Below are 17,280 nucleotides of genomic sequence, written 5' to 3'. Positions count from 1 at the left end.
TAGGCATTATCACCTTTTTATATTCTATGCTTGTCCAGTATGTCTTCTGTTTTAAAGTGTTGGTTATGGGACAACCACGTAGTCAATTAGATCATCAGAATGTTCACAGCAGCAGAAGAGGAATGTACTGATCTGGAGGTAAGCAATGACCTGTACACTCATGTAATTGTGTTAGTGAAAACAGAGCTGCGTGTGATAGGGACAGTGTCATGCTGTGAGGAGGATGGTAGTTATTATAGTTATTAAATCAGTCATTATGTCACAGCTAATTAATGGATTCATATCTCCAATAACGCAGTTATTTACAAGATTACCACAGTATAAACAGTGAGCATATAAACAATATAATTTAAAGGATATTATCACAGTATCAGTATAACTCATATATGTATAAAAGAGATACTTTTTATATGTATTCACAGAAATAGTCATACATAGACAACCCCATTAAAATATTTATCGAAAAAATTAACAAATATACCAGGGTAAAAAAAAACGTTAAAAACATTGTCTACTATACGTTTGATTACTGTCTGCCTATATATATATATATATATATATATATATATATATATATATATATATATATAATATAATATATATATATATATATATATATATATATATATATATATATATAAAATTTACATACACGCACATATATTTACACACGCACACACACACATTCTGAAAGAAATATTTTTATGCACTAGTCATCCTGTACGTTTGGAACACTGTTTGCGTTGCTATGGCACCTGTCTGCTGGAATGTATCTAATGACATTGATGTTATAAAGCAAAACTGAATCTGCTGGAACACAAGGAGAAAAGTCTTCATAACTCTATCAGCAGTAAATGTCAGTGCCTGGATTCCACAATATTGAAGGTACAGTTCAAATCAAGTTAACCATCAAAATATATGCATGTATTCATACTAGGTTAATAAATATTACATTAATTCAGTTTACAATTAATCTTCAGACTTGGAAAACGAAGTCGCTCGGAATATATCTAAACAGTTCACAAAGATGAGAGCTCCAGTCAGCTCCCTCCATTGCCTAGTCACGGGGTATTTCATTCTGTCCAATGCACAGTGCAAGTCCTGTAACACATCCCTGTAACTCTCACCATAGTGAGCAGCCCAGGTGTAGAGAAAGTCGAACGCAGGCTTCCACATCATCTGCAGATACAGATTAAAGGTGAATTAGTCAACAAGAGAAATGTAATTAAAATTGAAAATAAAATAGTCATTGCCTTTCAGGAGATTGAGAGTTTAATGTAATTAAATAACAAGAATATATTCCTCACTGGTAATTTTTTAATTTTGATAGACATTTCCAGTTAAACATGCTAGCTGTCATTTTGCAGAAGGTAATAAATAAATGAAAGCTAGAATCTGATTGGTTGCTATAGGCAACATCTCCACTTTTTCAAACCCGCAGCTTAGTAAATCTAGCCCTAAGTGTTCAATACCATTGATCTCCAAGTTTTAGGAAAGCTCACCCCAACTGTTCTGCAAAGATTTTTGTCCGAATGACAACCACGGGGTAAATGTATCAAGCTGAGAGTTTTCTGGCGGGTTTGAAAAACCAATCAGATTTTAGCTATCATTTATTTAGTACATTCTACAAAATGATAGCTAGAATCTGATTGGTTGCTATAGGCAACATCTTCACATTTCAAACTCGCTGGAAAACTCTCAGCTTGATACATTTACACCCAGGAGTGGTTCACATTCAGTAGCCCTGTGTCTGTGTCACATACAGGTGCTGGTCAGAGCACCTGCTTCATGAGCCAGCACCTGTATGACACACTGATGCAGCAGCATTCTTAACTTACACTTCTCCAAGATGTCTGCCCAGTTGTCAACACCTGCACATAAAATGATCCAGCAGTAATGGTCCTTAGTTTGGAGGAGAGGGGATGTTGGTGTTCCCCTTTATGTTATTGTGTATAATGAACAGAACACTGTACATATACACCATTTTTAATTTATGATGCACTCCATTTTGATAAGATCTTACAATTATCTTGATTGTGTATCACAATTAATCTTAAACAAAGAACATGAATTCAAAAGTTCATAAATGTGATCATGTAGGTTTGATCAGTTTGATCACCCATTAAGTGAAAAAAAAGCATTTTGCATGAATGATTGAGCAGCTTGAATAATTATAATTAAGTTTGCTCAAAATGTCAAGTCTGTTTTCTGTGTGTTTACAAATTGTTCAGTTAAAAATGTATTTTCGAATGATATGGAATACTTTTTTTTATTTAAATAATCTTATAATTTCATCCTGTGGGCAGCTAAACCTATACATACATGCACCTGGTAATGCGAGTGGGAAATATTATACTAATGAACCAATTAAGTAGATCCATAGAACATCACCATCCAGTGGTCAGACTATCCTTAAAATGGCAGATATACAAAACAGAGAATGTTCTGTATTTGCCTTTTGTCTGTTAATGAAAAGTAGCTTCATATTGAGCTTTCATTATATGAATTTATATAAACCATAAAACAAGACATGGGGACATTTATAAATTTGATCGGTTAATTGGCTGCTGACAAAATTAATACTAGTATGTGTGTGTAAGGGAATTTAGACTATAATCTCCAATGGGGCAGGGACTGATGTAAATGACAAATATTCTCGCTTCGGAATTGATGACGCCATATAAATAAATGTGTTGCTAACAGGATGATGATATAAAAAACAACAACACTGGTATGATTAATAACATGATTTTACCTGCAGACTGACTTCTCCACTCTTTCCATGATGAGGGATCTCATAGGCTTCGATCTGCTGCTTTGTGAACCTGGCTAGTTTCTCAGCCAGCTCTCTCCAGCGTATGCCGAGCTGTACAGCAGCAGTCAGTATGACAGTGTCTTGTGTAAGACGAGCTACTAAGCCTTGACAGTCCATCTTCAACAGACCCTACATATACATTTAGTGAGAAGAATTAACATACTGTCAGTCTTACAACCAATTAAAAAAAACATTAACATTTTTCAGCTGCACAATACTTTCTACTGACACGATATCCTGTCTAGATCAGGGTGCCGTTAAAATATGGCAGATTCAATTTATCAGTATTTATAAATCAGTCTCAGAAACATAAGTTACCAAGCATGTTGATTGGAAATCGTGGTAGCACTATAAATCAAAGAGCAGTCACATTAAAAATCCATGTAAGCAGCTCCTGATCATATTTTGATGTTGATAAATTGTTCTTTATTACTTTAGATTTACAATTCCAGTACTTACAGTCTTGGAGCCGCCATTATGTTATCTCAAAGTGAGCAGATCTATGCTATATATGAAGAAAGCAGAATATTTATTGATGACTAATGGCCCGAGTCATTAAGGAGATGCAAAGGGGAAAAAAAGGAGTAACTTTTCACCTTGGCAAAACCATGTTGCATTGGAGGGGGGAGGTACATTTAAAATGTAGGGACAGATTTATAGTTGTGATAGGACATGCCCTAGATCAACTTTAAATTTCAGTGTAAAAATAAAGCTATCAAGTATTTGTGTGCTACATGACACAAAAAAACAAAACAGTATTTTCTTTATGTGAAAAATAATAAACTAATTTACACCCCTTGCATTGTAACATTGTTTCTCCCAGATCAAAATTACTCCTTTTTTTGCCTTGCTCTCCTTAATGACTCATGCCCTAAATGCTTTGTTGGATTGCCTGTGTTTTAAAGCATGACATTTAAATGCATAAACATGGTTAAAAACTCATTTGAAACACATTGCTGCTAACAAGATATTCTATTAATTTGTTCAATCAGTGAATTTTTCTGTGGGACAGGCTTTCAGGAAAAAATTACAGCTTGCAAAATGTGAATCTTTTGTAGACTCTGGGCCTGAGTCATTATGGAGAGCAAAGCATAAGAAAGGAGTAACTTTGCACCTGGGCAAAACCATGTTGCATTGGAGGGGGAGGCACATTTAAAATGTTAGGACAAATTTATAGTTGGGGTAGGGCGTGTCCTAAATTAACTTTAAATTTAAGTGTAACAATAAAACTATCAAGTATTTATGCGCTAGATAGAAGAAAAAAAAAGCCAGTATTTAACTTATGTGCGAAATAATAAACTAATTTGCACCCCTTGCATTGCATCATGGTTTGTCCCGGACAATTATTCTTTTTTTGCATTACTTTCCTTAATAACTCAGGCCCAGAGTTGTTATGAGATTCACAGAAACATAAGACAATACATTTCACTTTCTATGACAACATATTGTAATACATTTTCCGGTCTACATAGTTCCATTTTAAATCCAAACACATTCATTAACTGTATTTACTTAATATAATACTTGAGTACTTACCATAATAAGCTCATAATGAAATTTTCTCGTTTTGGAGTCGACGTGACAATCTTCTTTCAGCTTTTTAACTACAGATGAAACTCTGTCAGAATCCTTCTCCGGAAGTGTGTGACAGAGATCATCTAGTGACAGGTGAGAGTAACCGAGGGCATCAGCTAAGCATCTCCAGTCATAGACATTGTCTGAGACATTTGAAAGCACTGATGAGTATATATAAGTCAATTTTTTAAATGGCAAGGCTATCTGTTCCAAAAGCATTTTGGTTGTAAAATGTGCATCTGGAAAATCAATGACTTGTTCTTTGGATATAATCTTTACATTCTTGCAGTGTACAAGACCAACCTTCCCTCTCAATACACCCACATACCATTCTTTCATTTTGGCCTGACCAATGGCCTTTACTTTATCTTCGCCAAGAAGAGCAATGGTATCGCCTTTAAAATACTCCAAGAAGTAGTCAATCTTCTGCTGACGCAGAACAGTCTTTAAAGTCACAGCAAAGTTGTTTATCTTCAATGTTTTATCTTGGAACTTGGGATATTTGACAGTGTTGCTAATTGGCATGACAGGAGCAGACAAGGTTTCTTTATATTTCTGCTGACGAATTTGATTTCTTGGCGTAAAGTGTATTTTTGGTGCAGGATTGGGAGTATTGACTGCAAAGTCTGATATTAACGACGAACCTTGAAGGTCTTTAATCTGAACAGTGAAAACGAACGAGCTGATATCTTTGGCGCCTTTTAATGAGAATGGAAACTGAGTCCGTATTGTCTTACCCGTTTTTAGGTGCTGTTCCTTGATCTCATTGTTATTATCTGCTGTTTTCACTGAAAAACTGGAGTTATTTGTAACAAAATGAATTGACAAGTCTTGCATAGAGTCAAGTACAAACACATGTTTTCCCCAGAGGTGGAAAACCAATGGTGGCATATTTTTTCCACATCTTTTGATGTCATCTACAGTCATTTTGTCTGGGGTATAGTTATGGCCCATAATGGCTAACACTGTAGAGAAGGCTGGATGGATATGCTTGGGTCCATACACTGCCACAGTTAAACTTTTCTGGATGTAATTATAAACACTGCTACCTGGTTTCTGAATAGACTTGACCTGTGCGGCACTTACTATATATGTTATACGACTCAGGATCGGTAACTTGATTTGTAACATGTTCTTGTAAATATAACCATCTGGGATTTTTGCAAAAGGGCCTTCTTTGTTATAGCTGTAAAAGGTTGCAACCTCAGTCATTACTTGGCTGTATGGATCATTCTTTGCTTCAACGGCAATTTTCATTTCCAGCAAAAGGACTTCAACAGTATTGATATTGCTTAATGTAATTTCCAGAAGAGGACTGACAGTAGTTGACAGGTTATTATTAAGAAACGCTGGTGGATCAAGAAAAGCTTTTAAAGAGATGTCCTGAAATTCCCCTGGACCCACATGACCTTCAGGGACATGGATGGTTATGTCAGAGTTTGGAAGCTGCACAGACCCTCCTTCATGATCTAGCCGGCAAATTATGTGAGTGTCTGTTGCTTGTGTCTGTGCCCATCCAGGGCTCTGGCTCATGACATCCAAGTCAAGACAAGATCGAGTTAGTTGTCTATGACTTAACCATGCCATTTTATAGGCTTCACGGTCATTTTGGAGCCACTCCAAATCTGGTGCCAGAATTTGCCCATTAATACCCTTACCATCGGATTCCTTGTCATGCATAACAGACAGGTAAGAAACACTCTTAGACCTTCCAGATTTCCTTGTTGCTGATTTTTCCAGGACATGGTCTATATCAAGTTCATCTCCTGAACTTGATACTGAATGTGTGGTTTCTGAGTCTCTAAACAACATGAAAGGGTCCTCTTTCAAAATTGACAAAGGTTCATTGGTCTTTGAAAATGTGTTGGCTTGAACCACATCTTCCAAGAAAGGGTTGGATTCAGAAAGTCCATTCCAAAAAGGGTTTGTATGTTTCGCAAAATTCTGGGAATGATCTTGGAATACATCAGACCAACTAATAAGAAGATCCAATTCATTTCCAATTTTTTCTGTAAAAATACAAAGTAATATAGCACATAAATAAAAGCATATATCTTAAACTGAACATTTTTTTTAAATAATTCTCCACAACTTTAAAAATATTATACACTAGCAAGCAAAAGTTTGGAATCACTAAGAAATGTGTTGATTTGTTAAAAAACTGATTATTTTCTATGATCAAGGTACCATTTAATTAATTTCAAAATATAAGACATTACACATGTTGCATATGACTGATCTATCATTTATTATTCACATATGGCTGCAAAGCCCTATCTTCAGCAGCCATTACTCCAGTGACCTAAAGGAAAACTCTCAATGGCTGAAACAAAACAGATTTCACAAGAGAAACATCAGTCAATTGTTCGTTTGAGAAATTAAGGCTATTCCATGCATCAAATTGCCAAGAAACTGAAGATTTCATAGAAATGTGTCCATTATGGTCTCGAGAGAAACGGACAAACTGGATCTAACCAGTACAGAAAAAGAAGCAGAAAGCCCAGATACAGAACTGTACACAAGGATAAGTATCTCAGCGTCGAAAGTTTGAGAAACAGACTCGTTACAGGTCCTGGTTGGCAGCTTCCTTAAATAGTGCACACCAAATACCAGTGTCATCTGCAACAGTAAAAAGATGAGTCTGGTATGCTGGCCTTATAGACAGAGTTGCAAGGAAAAAGCCGTATTTGAAACTGGCAAATAGGAAACAAAGGTTAATATGGAAAAAAACACAGACAGTTGATGAGTGTAAAAGAGTATTATGGACGGAGGAGTCTAGAGGGTATATTTACTAAACTGCGGGTTTGAAAAAGGGGAGATGTTGCCTATAACAACCAATCAGATTCTAGCTATCATTTATTTAGTACATTCTACAAAATGACAGCTAGAATCTGATTGGTTGCTATAGGCAACATCCCCACTTTTTCAAACCCGCAGTTTAGAAAATATACCCCTAAGTTTGAAATGTTTGAATCAAAGTAGAGACCATATGTGAAAAGTAGAGCAAATGAAAGGATGCTGGAAGAAAATGTAATGGTATGGGCTGTTTTGGTGCTGGTACGCAAGGAATGTACCAGAAAGGTTACCACTCTATTTTACAATGACATGCCATCTGCTGTGTTCAGCGCTGATGGACAATCATTCTAAGCATGCTTTTAAGCAATGCAGAAACTATTTGATAAAGAAACAGGGAGACGGAGTACTGTATTTGATGGGCGGCTGGGCACAAACACCAGGGGGTAAATGTATGAATCTCCGGATTCTTCATCTCCGGCGTGTTCAGCCTCTTCAGCGCTTAAATTTAAAGCGGCGCTGCATTGTAAAGGGAAACTTCCCTTTACAATGCAGCGCCGCTTTAAATTTAAGCGCTGAAGAGGCTGAACATGCCGGAGATGAAGAATCCGGAGATTCATACATTTGCCCCCAGATCTCAATTTGTGGGATGAGTGTCACCGTAATATCGGGGAAAATGCCCTACAAGCCAGTCGCATCACTGGGAAGAGCTATATAAGTCATGGTTACAAATTTCCTCTGAGAATCTTAAAAAACAGACAACTAAAATGCCAAAGGTCTGCAGAGCTGTATTTGCTGCAAATGGATGATTCTTTGATGAATGTAAAGTTTGATGAATAAAACAGTTATGTTAAATATAAGATTATGACATTGTCAATGTATTGACTATAATATCAAGTCTTTTAATGATACCTTAGAAAAGAGTCAATTCTTTAAAAAAAAAAAAAATCAAGAAATTTTAGCTTTTAGATTTTTAGATTATAAACTTTTTACATGCTAGTATATATACACATAGGACAGCAAGTTAGCAACCCTTCTTCTACACTAATGATACTTTATTGATAAAACACATGCTCAATTTTGAGGCCATAATCAGAGAACAATAGGTCAAAATATCCATATAAAATTTGGCATATTGGGCCTCTTTTAGAATTAGACACATTTAGTGCTCTGAACATAAATATCCTGTTGCAAGAAAATCCTACATACATGTGTATGTTAAGTGGTGTATATCTCAAGATATGTCCAACTCAAAAACAATATTTCTGCATCAGGGGTGCACAAGACAGAAATGCTGCTTGAGTGTGTTAGTAGCAAGTGTAAAAGTTGCATTACTCTAGTTGAACGCAGTACAATAATGTGATGAAGTGTCATGTACGCAAGAGACAAGAATATAATGGATTTAGAACCTTTACAGGTAACAGCTCTTTGACAGTGAACATCACATTTTCCATATAAAATGTAATGAAGTACACAGGACATAGGATTTTTAAATAGGCAAACAATGGATGTGGGGGTGTAGGTACTTCAACCTCCACTACATTTGCAGTTTATCCCTTTAAAAATCCGATGTCACTCTTCTATTCTGTATAAGTAATCAGAAGCAGCAAGATAATGCTGCTGGTGTCATTATCCTGTATCTGTACGTTAAGCCTCCAGAAAAAAATATGCCATGTAACAAGTGTATATGGGGATACGTCCATGTTTTATTAGGTTGCCTCTCCAGGGGGCATGCTACACATAAGTGAACACACCCATACTGTACTTGACTATTACTTGCTTCAGATGTAAGCAGGCCCGGCGCTCCCATTAGGCAAGGTTAGGCAGTTTCCTAGGGCGCCGGGGTCTGGAGGGCGCCACAGAATAAAAACTACTTTAAAACTGTGCGGCGACCGCTGACCATACATCCACGGCCACCGCACAGCTTCCGATAAATCCACGGGAAGAAGGAAGGAGCTATGGATCACCACCGCCGCCTCTCTGCTCCGTCTCTTCCCCTCCACTCACTGACTGTCGGGCGTGACATCATCATCACGGCCCGACAGTGTTATGAGTGGAGGGGAGGAGACGGAGCAGAGAGGAGCAGCTTTATGGCGGCAAGTAAAGGTAAGGAAAGACGTGGGGAGGGGGCGCGGATGTGAAAGTGTGCCTGGGGGGGGCGCGGATGTTAAAGTGTGCCTGGGGGGGGGCGCGGATGTGAAAGTGTGCCTAGGGCACCAAGGACCCTAGCACCGGCCCTGGATGTAAGGGGCACAAGTCTAAGAAATGCAAAAATCTATATACGGATGCATTTTGGTGCACATGTAGGAAAATGCATGTATTTACTCCACACAATTTGACATCCACCAAACTCTATATAAGATACATTTTCACAATTATGTTACATTATAATTAAACATATTTTTGGACTATAATTTATTGTTTAATTCAACTTCACAACAAAAATCCCCAGATAAATATGTTTTGTGACGGTTTTGGACAAGAATATAATGGATTTAGAACCTTTTTACTGAATTTATATACTATTAACAATATAGGGAACATTACAGGTTACAGCTCTTTGACTGCACAAATGTCCTTATATAGTGTCTATTAAGAGCACTCTTGCCAATTAAAACAATGACACTCCCAATTCTCATACATACAATGTCATGCAAGTTTTCTACCATTGTGCACAATGAACTGTCCACTGGCGGCACTCTTCCGTAGGTGGCTATAACTGGTCTCATTTACAGTAGAACACAATTTTGCGGCCTTAACATACACTTAAAAAAATGTCACAATTGCTTTTATATATATATATATATATATATATATATAAATATATATATTTTTCAGTAACACTTGGCATACGTCCACCTGAACATACAGTGTAAGGATGCGGCCTCATCAATATATTCTTCATTATCAATGAGATTATGCACAAGAAGCCAGAATAATTTTCCACGTTCCAGCCAATCACAGGTCAGCTGCTCTCATTGGCTTCTTGCAAATCAAATAGGTCCCTTCTTATCCATTTGCATTGCAGATCCTGCATTATTTCACAGGGTTTTTGTATTCTGTGGATTATTTCAGGATAGTAGCAGTGAAGGATTAAAGTGTGCAAAAAAATAATAATAGTGAAGAGTGAATTTGGGAGTGTCTATTTCTATATAATATATTTGCAACAGTGTGTTGTTTTTATTTACTGTTCATTTTCTGTGTGGAACTACAGTTACATTTGTTTTATGGTCTGATTCCCTTAGGGAATTCAGTTACATGGTGACCGAGCTAGAGAAGGTTCCTACTACGACCACAGGCAAACCGAGGGGGAGTTTCCTAGTGCCTGAAACCTCCTTCAAGCCTGGGGCACTGTATAATTGAGGTGGCTGGACCCTGCTCCCGCTTCACACAGCTCTGCACCTAACAGTAGTGTACGCAGCATTGCCCATGTATATTATTGGGATAGGAAGAGTTGGAGAGCAGCCAAGCACTGTCTAAAATTATAGCCACACCCCCATGCATGCTGGTCACGCCCTCTGGCGGTGTGGTGTGGAAACCCCCCTCTACAAATCCTGTGTTTGCCCCTGAAGACTGTGCAGCGGGTCTTCCTTTTATAGTGTGAGTAGCCTAGCTTGGCTTAATGCTTGCCGTGAATTTTGGATACAGTTTTTCCCCCTAGTTTACAGACACACAGCCCAGGCCATGAGTGATTAGGGGAAGGAAGGGGTTAGATTATTTTATTTATTTAAACAAAAATGTACTAGTAAAGATACATGCAGCTCATATCTTTACACCAGAGTCTGAGCAGCTGCAAAGATGCAACTCCTAACAAACATATATGGAGAGGTACTCGCTTGTGTGTGCACGTCCTTACTGCTGGTCCGTAAGGAGCTGCAAGTGCAACTGAGACCCAGCTTTAAATACAGAAGCATTTTCATCGACAGTGCAGAAAAGCATTTTCTAAAATAATGATAAATAAGGCTCCATGTGATGAACCTTATATACCTGAATGTACAACATAACATCCATACAAATGGAATCTTTAATAATGAAGTAAAATATATTTCAAACATGCAAAATGCAATTAAAATATGTTTTTCTGATGCAGTTTTCAGAAGTTTTTGTGCAGATCGCTTTTATGATTTTTTTTCTCCATATGAGAACCAGTAGAAAAATGTGACTGAATATGCGGGAATGAAATTATCCATTACTTGATGGTTTCAAATCTTTTGACTTTAGTGCTGTGTTCAAATTAGCATTTTTTTTTTTGGGGGGGGGGGTATTTGCTATTGACAAGTGAGGCCTTTAAGGCGAAAGCACTTCAAAACAAGTGTTTATGTATTCTGTCAGGCACTTATCCATTCGGGGTCAAAAGTTTGTCTGCACAGCCGGCCAATAGACATCCTCTGATTCCCTGGGAGGTGTCCTAGGATTTATTTATATCATCCCTACAGAGGAAGCTTGGTTCCCTCTATATTTTCTGATACCTCGACCTCCACCCTGCTAGAAATTCTAAGAAGTTTTTTGTTGTTTAGCCACTTTCTTTTCGCAGGTGAGGCGCAGTTGACGAGAGATCGGTGCAGTCAGTGACTAATCGAAGGAACTACAGTTGATTGGCCGCACGTCACTGTCCCTTTTGAAGTAGCATGACTCTTGGTCCTTTTGTGTGAAGGACCCCTTGGCGTCTCTGCGTGGGCATGTCAACGTTTGAGTCCAGAAGGGGGGCACTCACGCTGACACCAGAGCTTAGCGCCGACCAATAGTAAAGATTTAGTCTTGGTACAGTGATAAGAGGATTTGTTTCCCACTATTTTGGTTTAAAGATAGGTTGTTAGCTGACTGTCCTGCACTTGTCGCCACCAGAAAAAGAAATAGTTGAAATTATTAATAAACTGCAACCTTTTTTGGCAAAGTTATTAACGTGTCCATGTCTTGATTTTAGGCCAAGTTACAGTGACACGAATACATACAAAGGTCATTTAATGTGCAGGAAACAAAAGACATTAACACTATGCGCTATAAGCACCTTCTAGGTGTAATGTGATGTCTGCAAATACTTATGTTACCAGGCTCATGGATCCCACTGCCTGCAAATCTCTGCTGCTTATATGAGTAGCAGTGTAATCAACAGGTCTGTGCAAAACTCCAGGGCTAGATTTACTAAGCTGCGGGTTTGAAAAAGTGGGGATGTTGCCTATAGCAACCAATCAGATTCTAGCTTTCATTTATTTAGTACATTCTACAAAATGACAGCTAGAATCTGATTGGTTGCTATAGGCAACATCCCCACTTTTTCAAACCCGCAGCTTAGTAAATCTAGCTCCCAGTCTCATTTGTAATTTACACTGCTGCTCACCTGAAAAGTGGAAGTACGCAGATACCAGGATTCATTAAGGAATATTTACAGTCTGATTTACTCACGTTGTGTTCCATCCTCAATACAGTATGATTAAACTATAACAAAACGGTCATGTAAACAAGCCCTACAGGTCGATTTTAAATTTCAACACCAATTTGAAAAGACGAAAAAGGCAGCTATGAAAGAATTTGATTTGTAGAGGCGTTAAATTGAAAAGCAACTTAAACTGACAGTTTAGCAGTGTTAGCAATTTCTGATTTTCACTCAAGCCTGATTTCATTAGTAGGTTCAATTTTATAGACTTTCTTAAACTTGGCAGACCAGGCCATTTTAGCACTTAAAGTAATTAGACTTCACGTTAAAAAAAAATGTACAAGCATGATGTTTAAATCAATAACCAATGTGTAGAAACAGTTACGTTAAAAATGTAACATTTTTCCAATTACTGTGACCTCATCACATGATAAGTAAACATTTTTTAAATTTAGCAGAGAGTTTGTAGAAAGTATTTTTCCTCTCATTCTCCTTCCTACAGAAAATATTTTTTTTATATCATTCCCTTCAATTAGAAATACTTCTCTCATCACTACTTTGTACTGAGAATACCTCCTGTATCATTCCTTCATACTGGTGAATACTATTTGTACATTTGTATGTGTGAAACAGTTTCCTCTTTCAACTACTAGTAATGATTTTTGTATGATTCACAATTTAAAGGACATGACATTTTTTTGAAAAATATTACAATTTTCAAAGCAGTATTCATTATAAAAAAAAAAAAAGGGACACTTTCGCAAATATCCATTAACCCGGCAGAGAGGCTGCTTTGTAGTGCATCCAGTATGCTGTACAGCATATGTGGCCAGCACTATTCCCCTTCTGACGCCCCCCTCCTCTTTGTCACAATGCTGATGGGTAAGCAGTGTTGGAGGGCCGACTTAAAGGAGGCTGCTGATGGAGAAATTCAGATCGGAGAGTTCATTTAAGTGGTTGGGAGATGTGGTAACAAGTGTCCTCTGACATATTGCACAAACACGTCACAGTAGGGCGTCCTCAAAACAGACTATGGGGCTGATTCAATTCGGCCACGTTAGTGTAGGAATAACACGGCGCTAATTGTATTGCTGTTAATATGGTCATTTTAACCTGGATTTTTTTCTTGCTGTCCCCAGGGCTGCGACCAAAAATTAGCATTAAAATGTCTATACTAACAGTAATACTGCGCACTTTTACCGTAGTAATGGTAAATAGTGCACAGAACTGAATTGGCCGCTAAATGTATTTCTGTTGTTGTCAAGAAAAAAATGGCGATATTTAAGATTATGGTTTAGCCTGACTTTAACAAAGAGTTTTTAATTAGGAAGCTATGAAAATGTATTGTGTAACAGGAATGTGGCACACTGCTGGCTATTTGTAAGCAGATACATTGTGTAGGGGGCAGATTCAGTTCAGCGTGAGGTGCGGCTAAACATTGCCTCGATGTTCAGATGCACATATTGTCTGCTACTATGGTAAGAAATCCTCGCTCACTTTTCTGCTTACCTCTATGAGATGCAAGGAAATATCTAAAATCATTGGTGCAATGTGTTCTCCACAGACGGCTCAAGACACCTCGTGGAATTGAATCTGCCCTATGAGTCAGATTCCTCAGCTAAAGCATGCAGGCGCTTAAAGTGACCGTATCTTACTAACCTTAAGGTGGTATCGCACTAGAGCAAAGGAGCAATACATTTTGCCTGGCAGAGAGCTCATCAGTGTTTATTTGCTATTGATCACTTTAATTTCACCACACTAGAGAGTGATTCAGCTCTGAAATAAAATACACAAGTGTGACCCCTTCACTATAATGTGTTATGTCTAGATCTGAACTGCAGCGTTTAGTCACCCATTACACCACCTTTAGGTAAGTATCATGCTGGTAATTTTTACCACAGTGAAAACCACTGCAAATTAGTTGCTACATACCTCCGTTAAATGTTATTGGAGGATGTCACAATGCCAATATTCATGTAGTAGCGACTGAAAGTCATTTGCACAGTAGATTAAACACAACTGGGAATTGTAGCTGTATTGAAATAAATGGTATCAATGGTATCTGGCAATTACTTGCCCACCGAGCGCATTCACTGTTGTAAAACGCCAATTTTCTCTTTGGAGAAAACACTAAACAACCGCTTAGGACAATACCATAACCTGACAATAACAAGCATAGCACTAGTACTTGGGGCTCTATCACACTACAGCGTTTTTGTAGCTGCAGTAAGCTGGAAAATCACTAGAGTTTTAATGCTGCTTGAAAATCTCATTGTGAAAGAAAATTACAACAAATCATGCTGTCAGTAATTTACATTGTCTTACGTTTTTTGGACATCAGTATGCCTATTACCCACTTCCAATTCCTTTTAAAGGATCCTATCAATTTAACATTACTACCAGATTTCTGTTTTAGCAAATTTGGCTGCATTTATTATTGCAATTGAGCGTTTCCAAAATAAGTATTGCCAAGTTGTTCCACTAATACCAAAAAAGACGTAGCCAATGCATAAACTAATAATACAGTGATGTATCGATGCAAGCTCTTTGCCCTGTCACATTTCCATTAATTGTATCCCTATAAGAATATTAGATTTTGTCTTTATGGAGACTGGCTGGAAACAGCTAACGAAAACTTTTTACTGTAAGTAAATCATTGATGATGGGATGTTGTTACACTGGAGAGTAAAGGAATTTTAAAACAACCTTTTTTAAAGTTAATAATTTATACATAGGAATGTTGCATGAAGAGGTTTGAAAAAAGCACTTCAAGAGAATACATTAATTTTAGTTTTGCTACAGACAAACCTAATGTGCTAATAGTTATAATTAAATTTAATTAAGAGCACATAAACAGGTATACTGCATTCTGAACAGTACATTATATCATGCTGACAATACAAGCTGACATGTTTGGTTAACTAATTATGAAGATTATATAAATAATAAATAAATAAACAAACCTGGTTTATGTGTAGGTGCATTTTGCCCATCCAAGTCAATCAACGTTCCCTCTGATTTGCTTCTTGAAATGCCTCCGGATTTAAAAGAATGTAGTCGTCTTGACATTGTTCTGCCAAATAAGACAACACAATTACTGAAATGGCTGCATGCAAGGTGGTTAACATAACTTAAAATTAAGGATATCATGCCGGCAAAAGTAATACTGTGTACAGAAGAGACAATAACGGCTGTACAGAAGAAACCATAACGACCCTTCTCTGTTGACAACTGTGGCGGTATAAATAGCTAGGAGTACTTTCATTGCTGACATACCACCCTTTAATCATTCAAAGATTACACTTATTTATAAAAATATATATCAATAAAGAAATAAAAGAAAGTTGGCACTAAAAACCATGAAATGTTGCCAGCAAATACTGACAATTGTTGTTGGCAAGTATGATCTAGTCAACTTTTCCTCGTTGGCTTCAGGGAGATCCCAGGGGAGGTGGACGTGGGGGGGGGGGGGGGCAGGGCTTGACAAATCGCATCATTTTGGCACTACCCCCTAAACGATTGTCACAAAATTGGACAATTGCAGAAGGAGGCAGGGCTAAGATGATGCAATATTTGCATCACTAAGCCCTCCCCCCCGCCACTTATCTATTGCAGGGGCGAGAACCAGGAGGTTGCCCTTCTCTCCCGGGAGGTCTCCCAGAAATGCGTGAGTCTCCAGGACATTCCGTGAGAGTAGGCAACTATGTGGTAAAGAAAGGCAGCTAATGAATCTCTAGAGACTGAAGTGTATTTTACATTTCTGTCTCCATTACTGAAGTCATGTTGTCTTACCTGTCAGTATTTGATTAAATCTTGGTCTCCATGATAATGGCCACCTAAATAGGCATCAATACCTGGACATAGGACACAATTTCAGAACTGTGTCATCATGCCACAGATGGTGAAGCCAACCACGTTTGTACTGGCTCAGCATCAGGGAGAATGCCAGACTCTTCAGGGAGTATGGGAGATAACCCTTATTTCAGGGAGTCTCCCTGACATTGAGGGAGATTTGGCAAGTATGGAATAGATGCTAGTAAGCTGAAAACTTTAAAATATTTCTACTGAGGAGAATATTTGGGTGTATGATAGTTGTAAGTACATAAGACTTTAAGTAGATAAATCCCATGTGGAAGGAAAAAAAATGCATGACAGCTACCATTTAGCTTAGATGCATTCACAACGTTACAACCACATGGAAGGCAGTGAGTGGTAGTACAAATTCCTCCAGTATACGGCAATCCACAGCTATAGTGGCTTGAGGAACTGTGGAATTAGTGGTGCTATGTAAATAGCTGATGAGGAGGAGGAGGATGAGGAGGAAACGTACATTAACCATGCTGACAAGAGAATCTGTACAACCGCTCACATAACTTAATGTAGTCGTCATGTTGAATAAATCTACACAGAGCTGAATGCATGTTAACGGTTGGATTAGTTGCAATTGATGTCCTTTCTGATTTAGCAGAATTAAAAATGATTGATAGAAATAAAAAAGATCCTATGGCTATGCAATGGATTTAGTCATAAATAAATATGCAAGGCCAAATGTGGCTTCTAAACAAAAAGCACATCAAAAAATAAACTATACAACACAAAACTGGGAACAACGCCATACAAGCAACTTTTTTAAAGAATCACTAAACTTAAAATGTAATGTCTATAATAAAAGAGCAAATAATTAAGATTCATTTAAATAATGTAGATGTTTAGCTGCAATGAG

At 37.7% G+C, this 17,280-nt stretch overlaps 1 protein-coding gene across 1 annotated transcript in view; it reads right to left on the bottom strand.

The window, feature by feature from the left end:
* Positions 1 to 664: 664 nt before the first annotated feature.
* Positions 665 to 17,280, bottom strand: part of MACC1 (MET transcriptional regulator MACC1) — a 33,662-nt gene continuing 17,046 nt past the window's right edge. The window contains exons 2-5 of the mRNA XM_075212208.1: positions 15,521 to 15,630; positions 4,352 to 6,399; positions 2,756 to 2,944; positions 665 to 1,179 (exon numbers count right to left, since the gene is read on the bottom strand). Of these exons, the coding sequence (XP_075068309.1) occupies positions 970 to 1,179; positions 2,756 to 2,944; positions 4,352 to 6,399; positions 15,521 to 15,626 (2,553 nt within the window). The 5' untranslated portion in view covers positions 15,627 to 15,630 and the 3' untranslated portion in view covers positions 665 to 969. The remainder of the gene's footprint in view (positions 1,180 to 2,755; positions 2,945 to 4,351; positions 6,400 to 15,520; positions 15,631 to 17,280) is intronic.

This window comes from Mixophyes fleayi, chromosome 5 (assembly GCF_038048845.1).
Source record: "Mixophyes fleayi isolate aMixFle1 chromosome 5, aMixFle1.hap1, whole genome shotgun sequence".
In the NCBI taxonomy this organism is placed as follows: Eukaryota; Metazoa; Chordata; class Amphibia; order Anura; family Limnodynastidae; genus Mixophyes; species Mixophyes fleayi.
The sequence above is the reverse complement of the archived record's forward strand: the minus strand, read 5'-3'. Positions and strand labels throughout refer to the sequence as shown.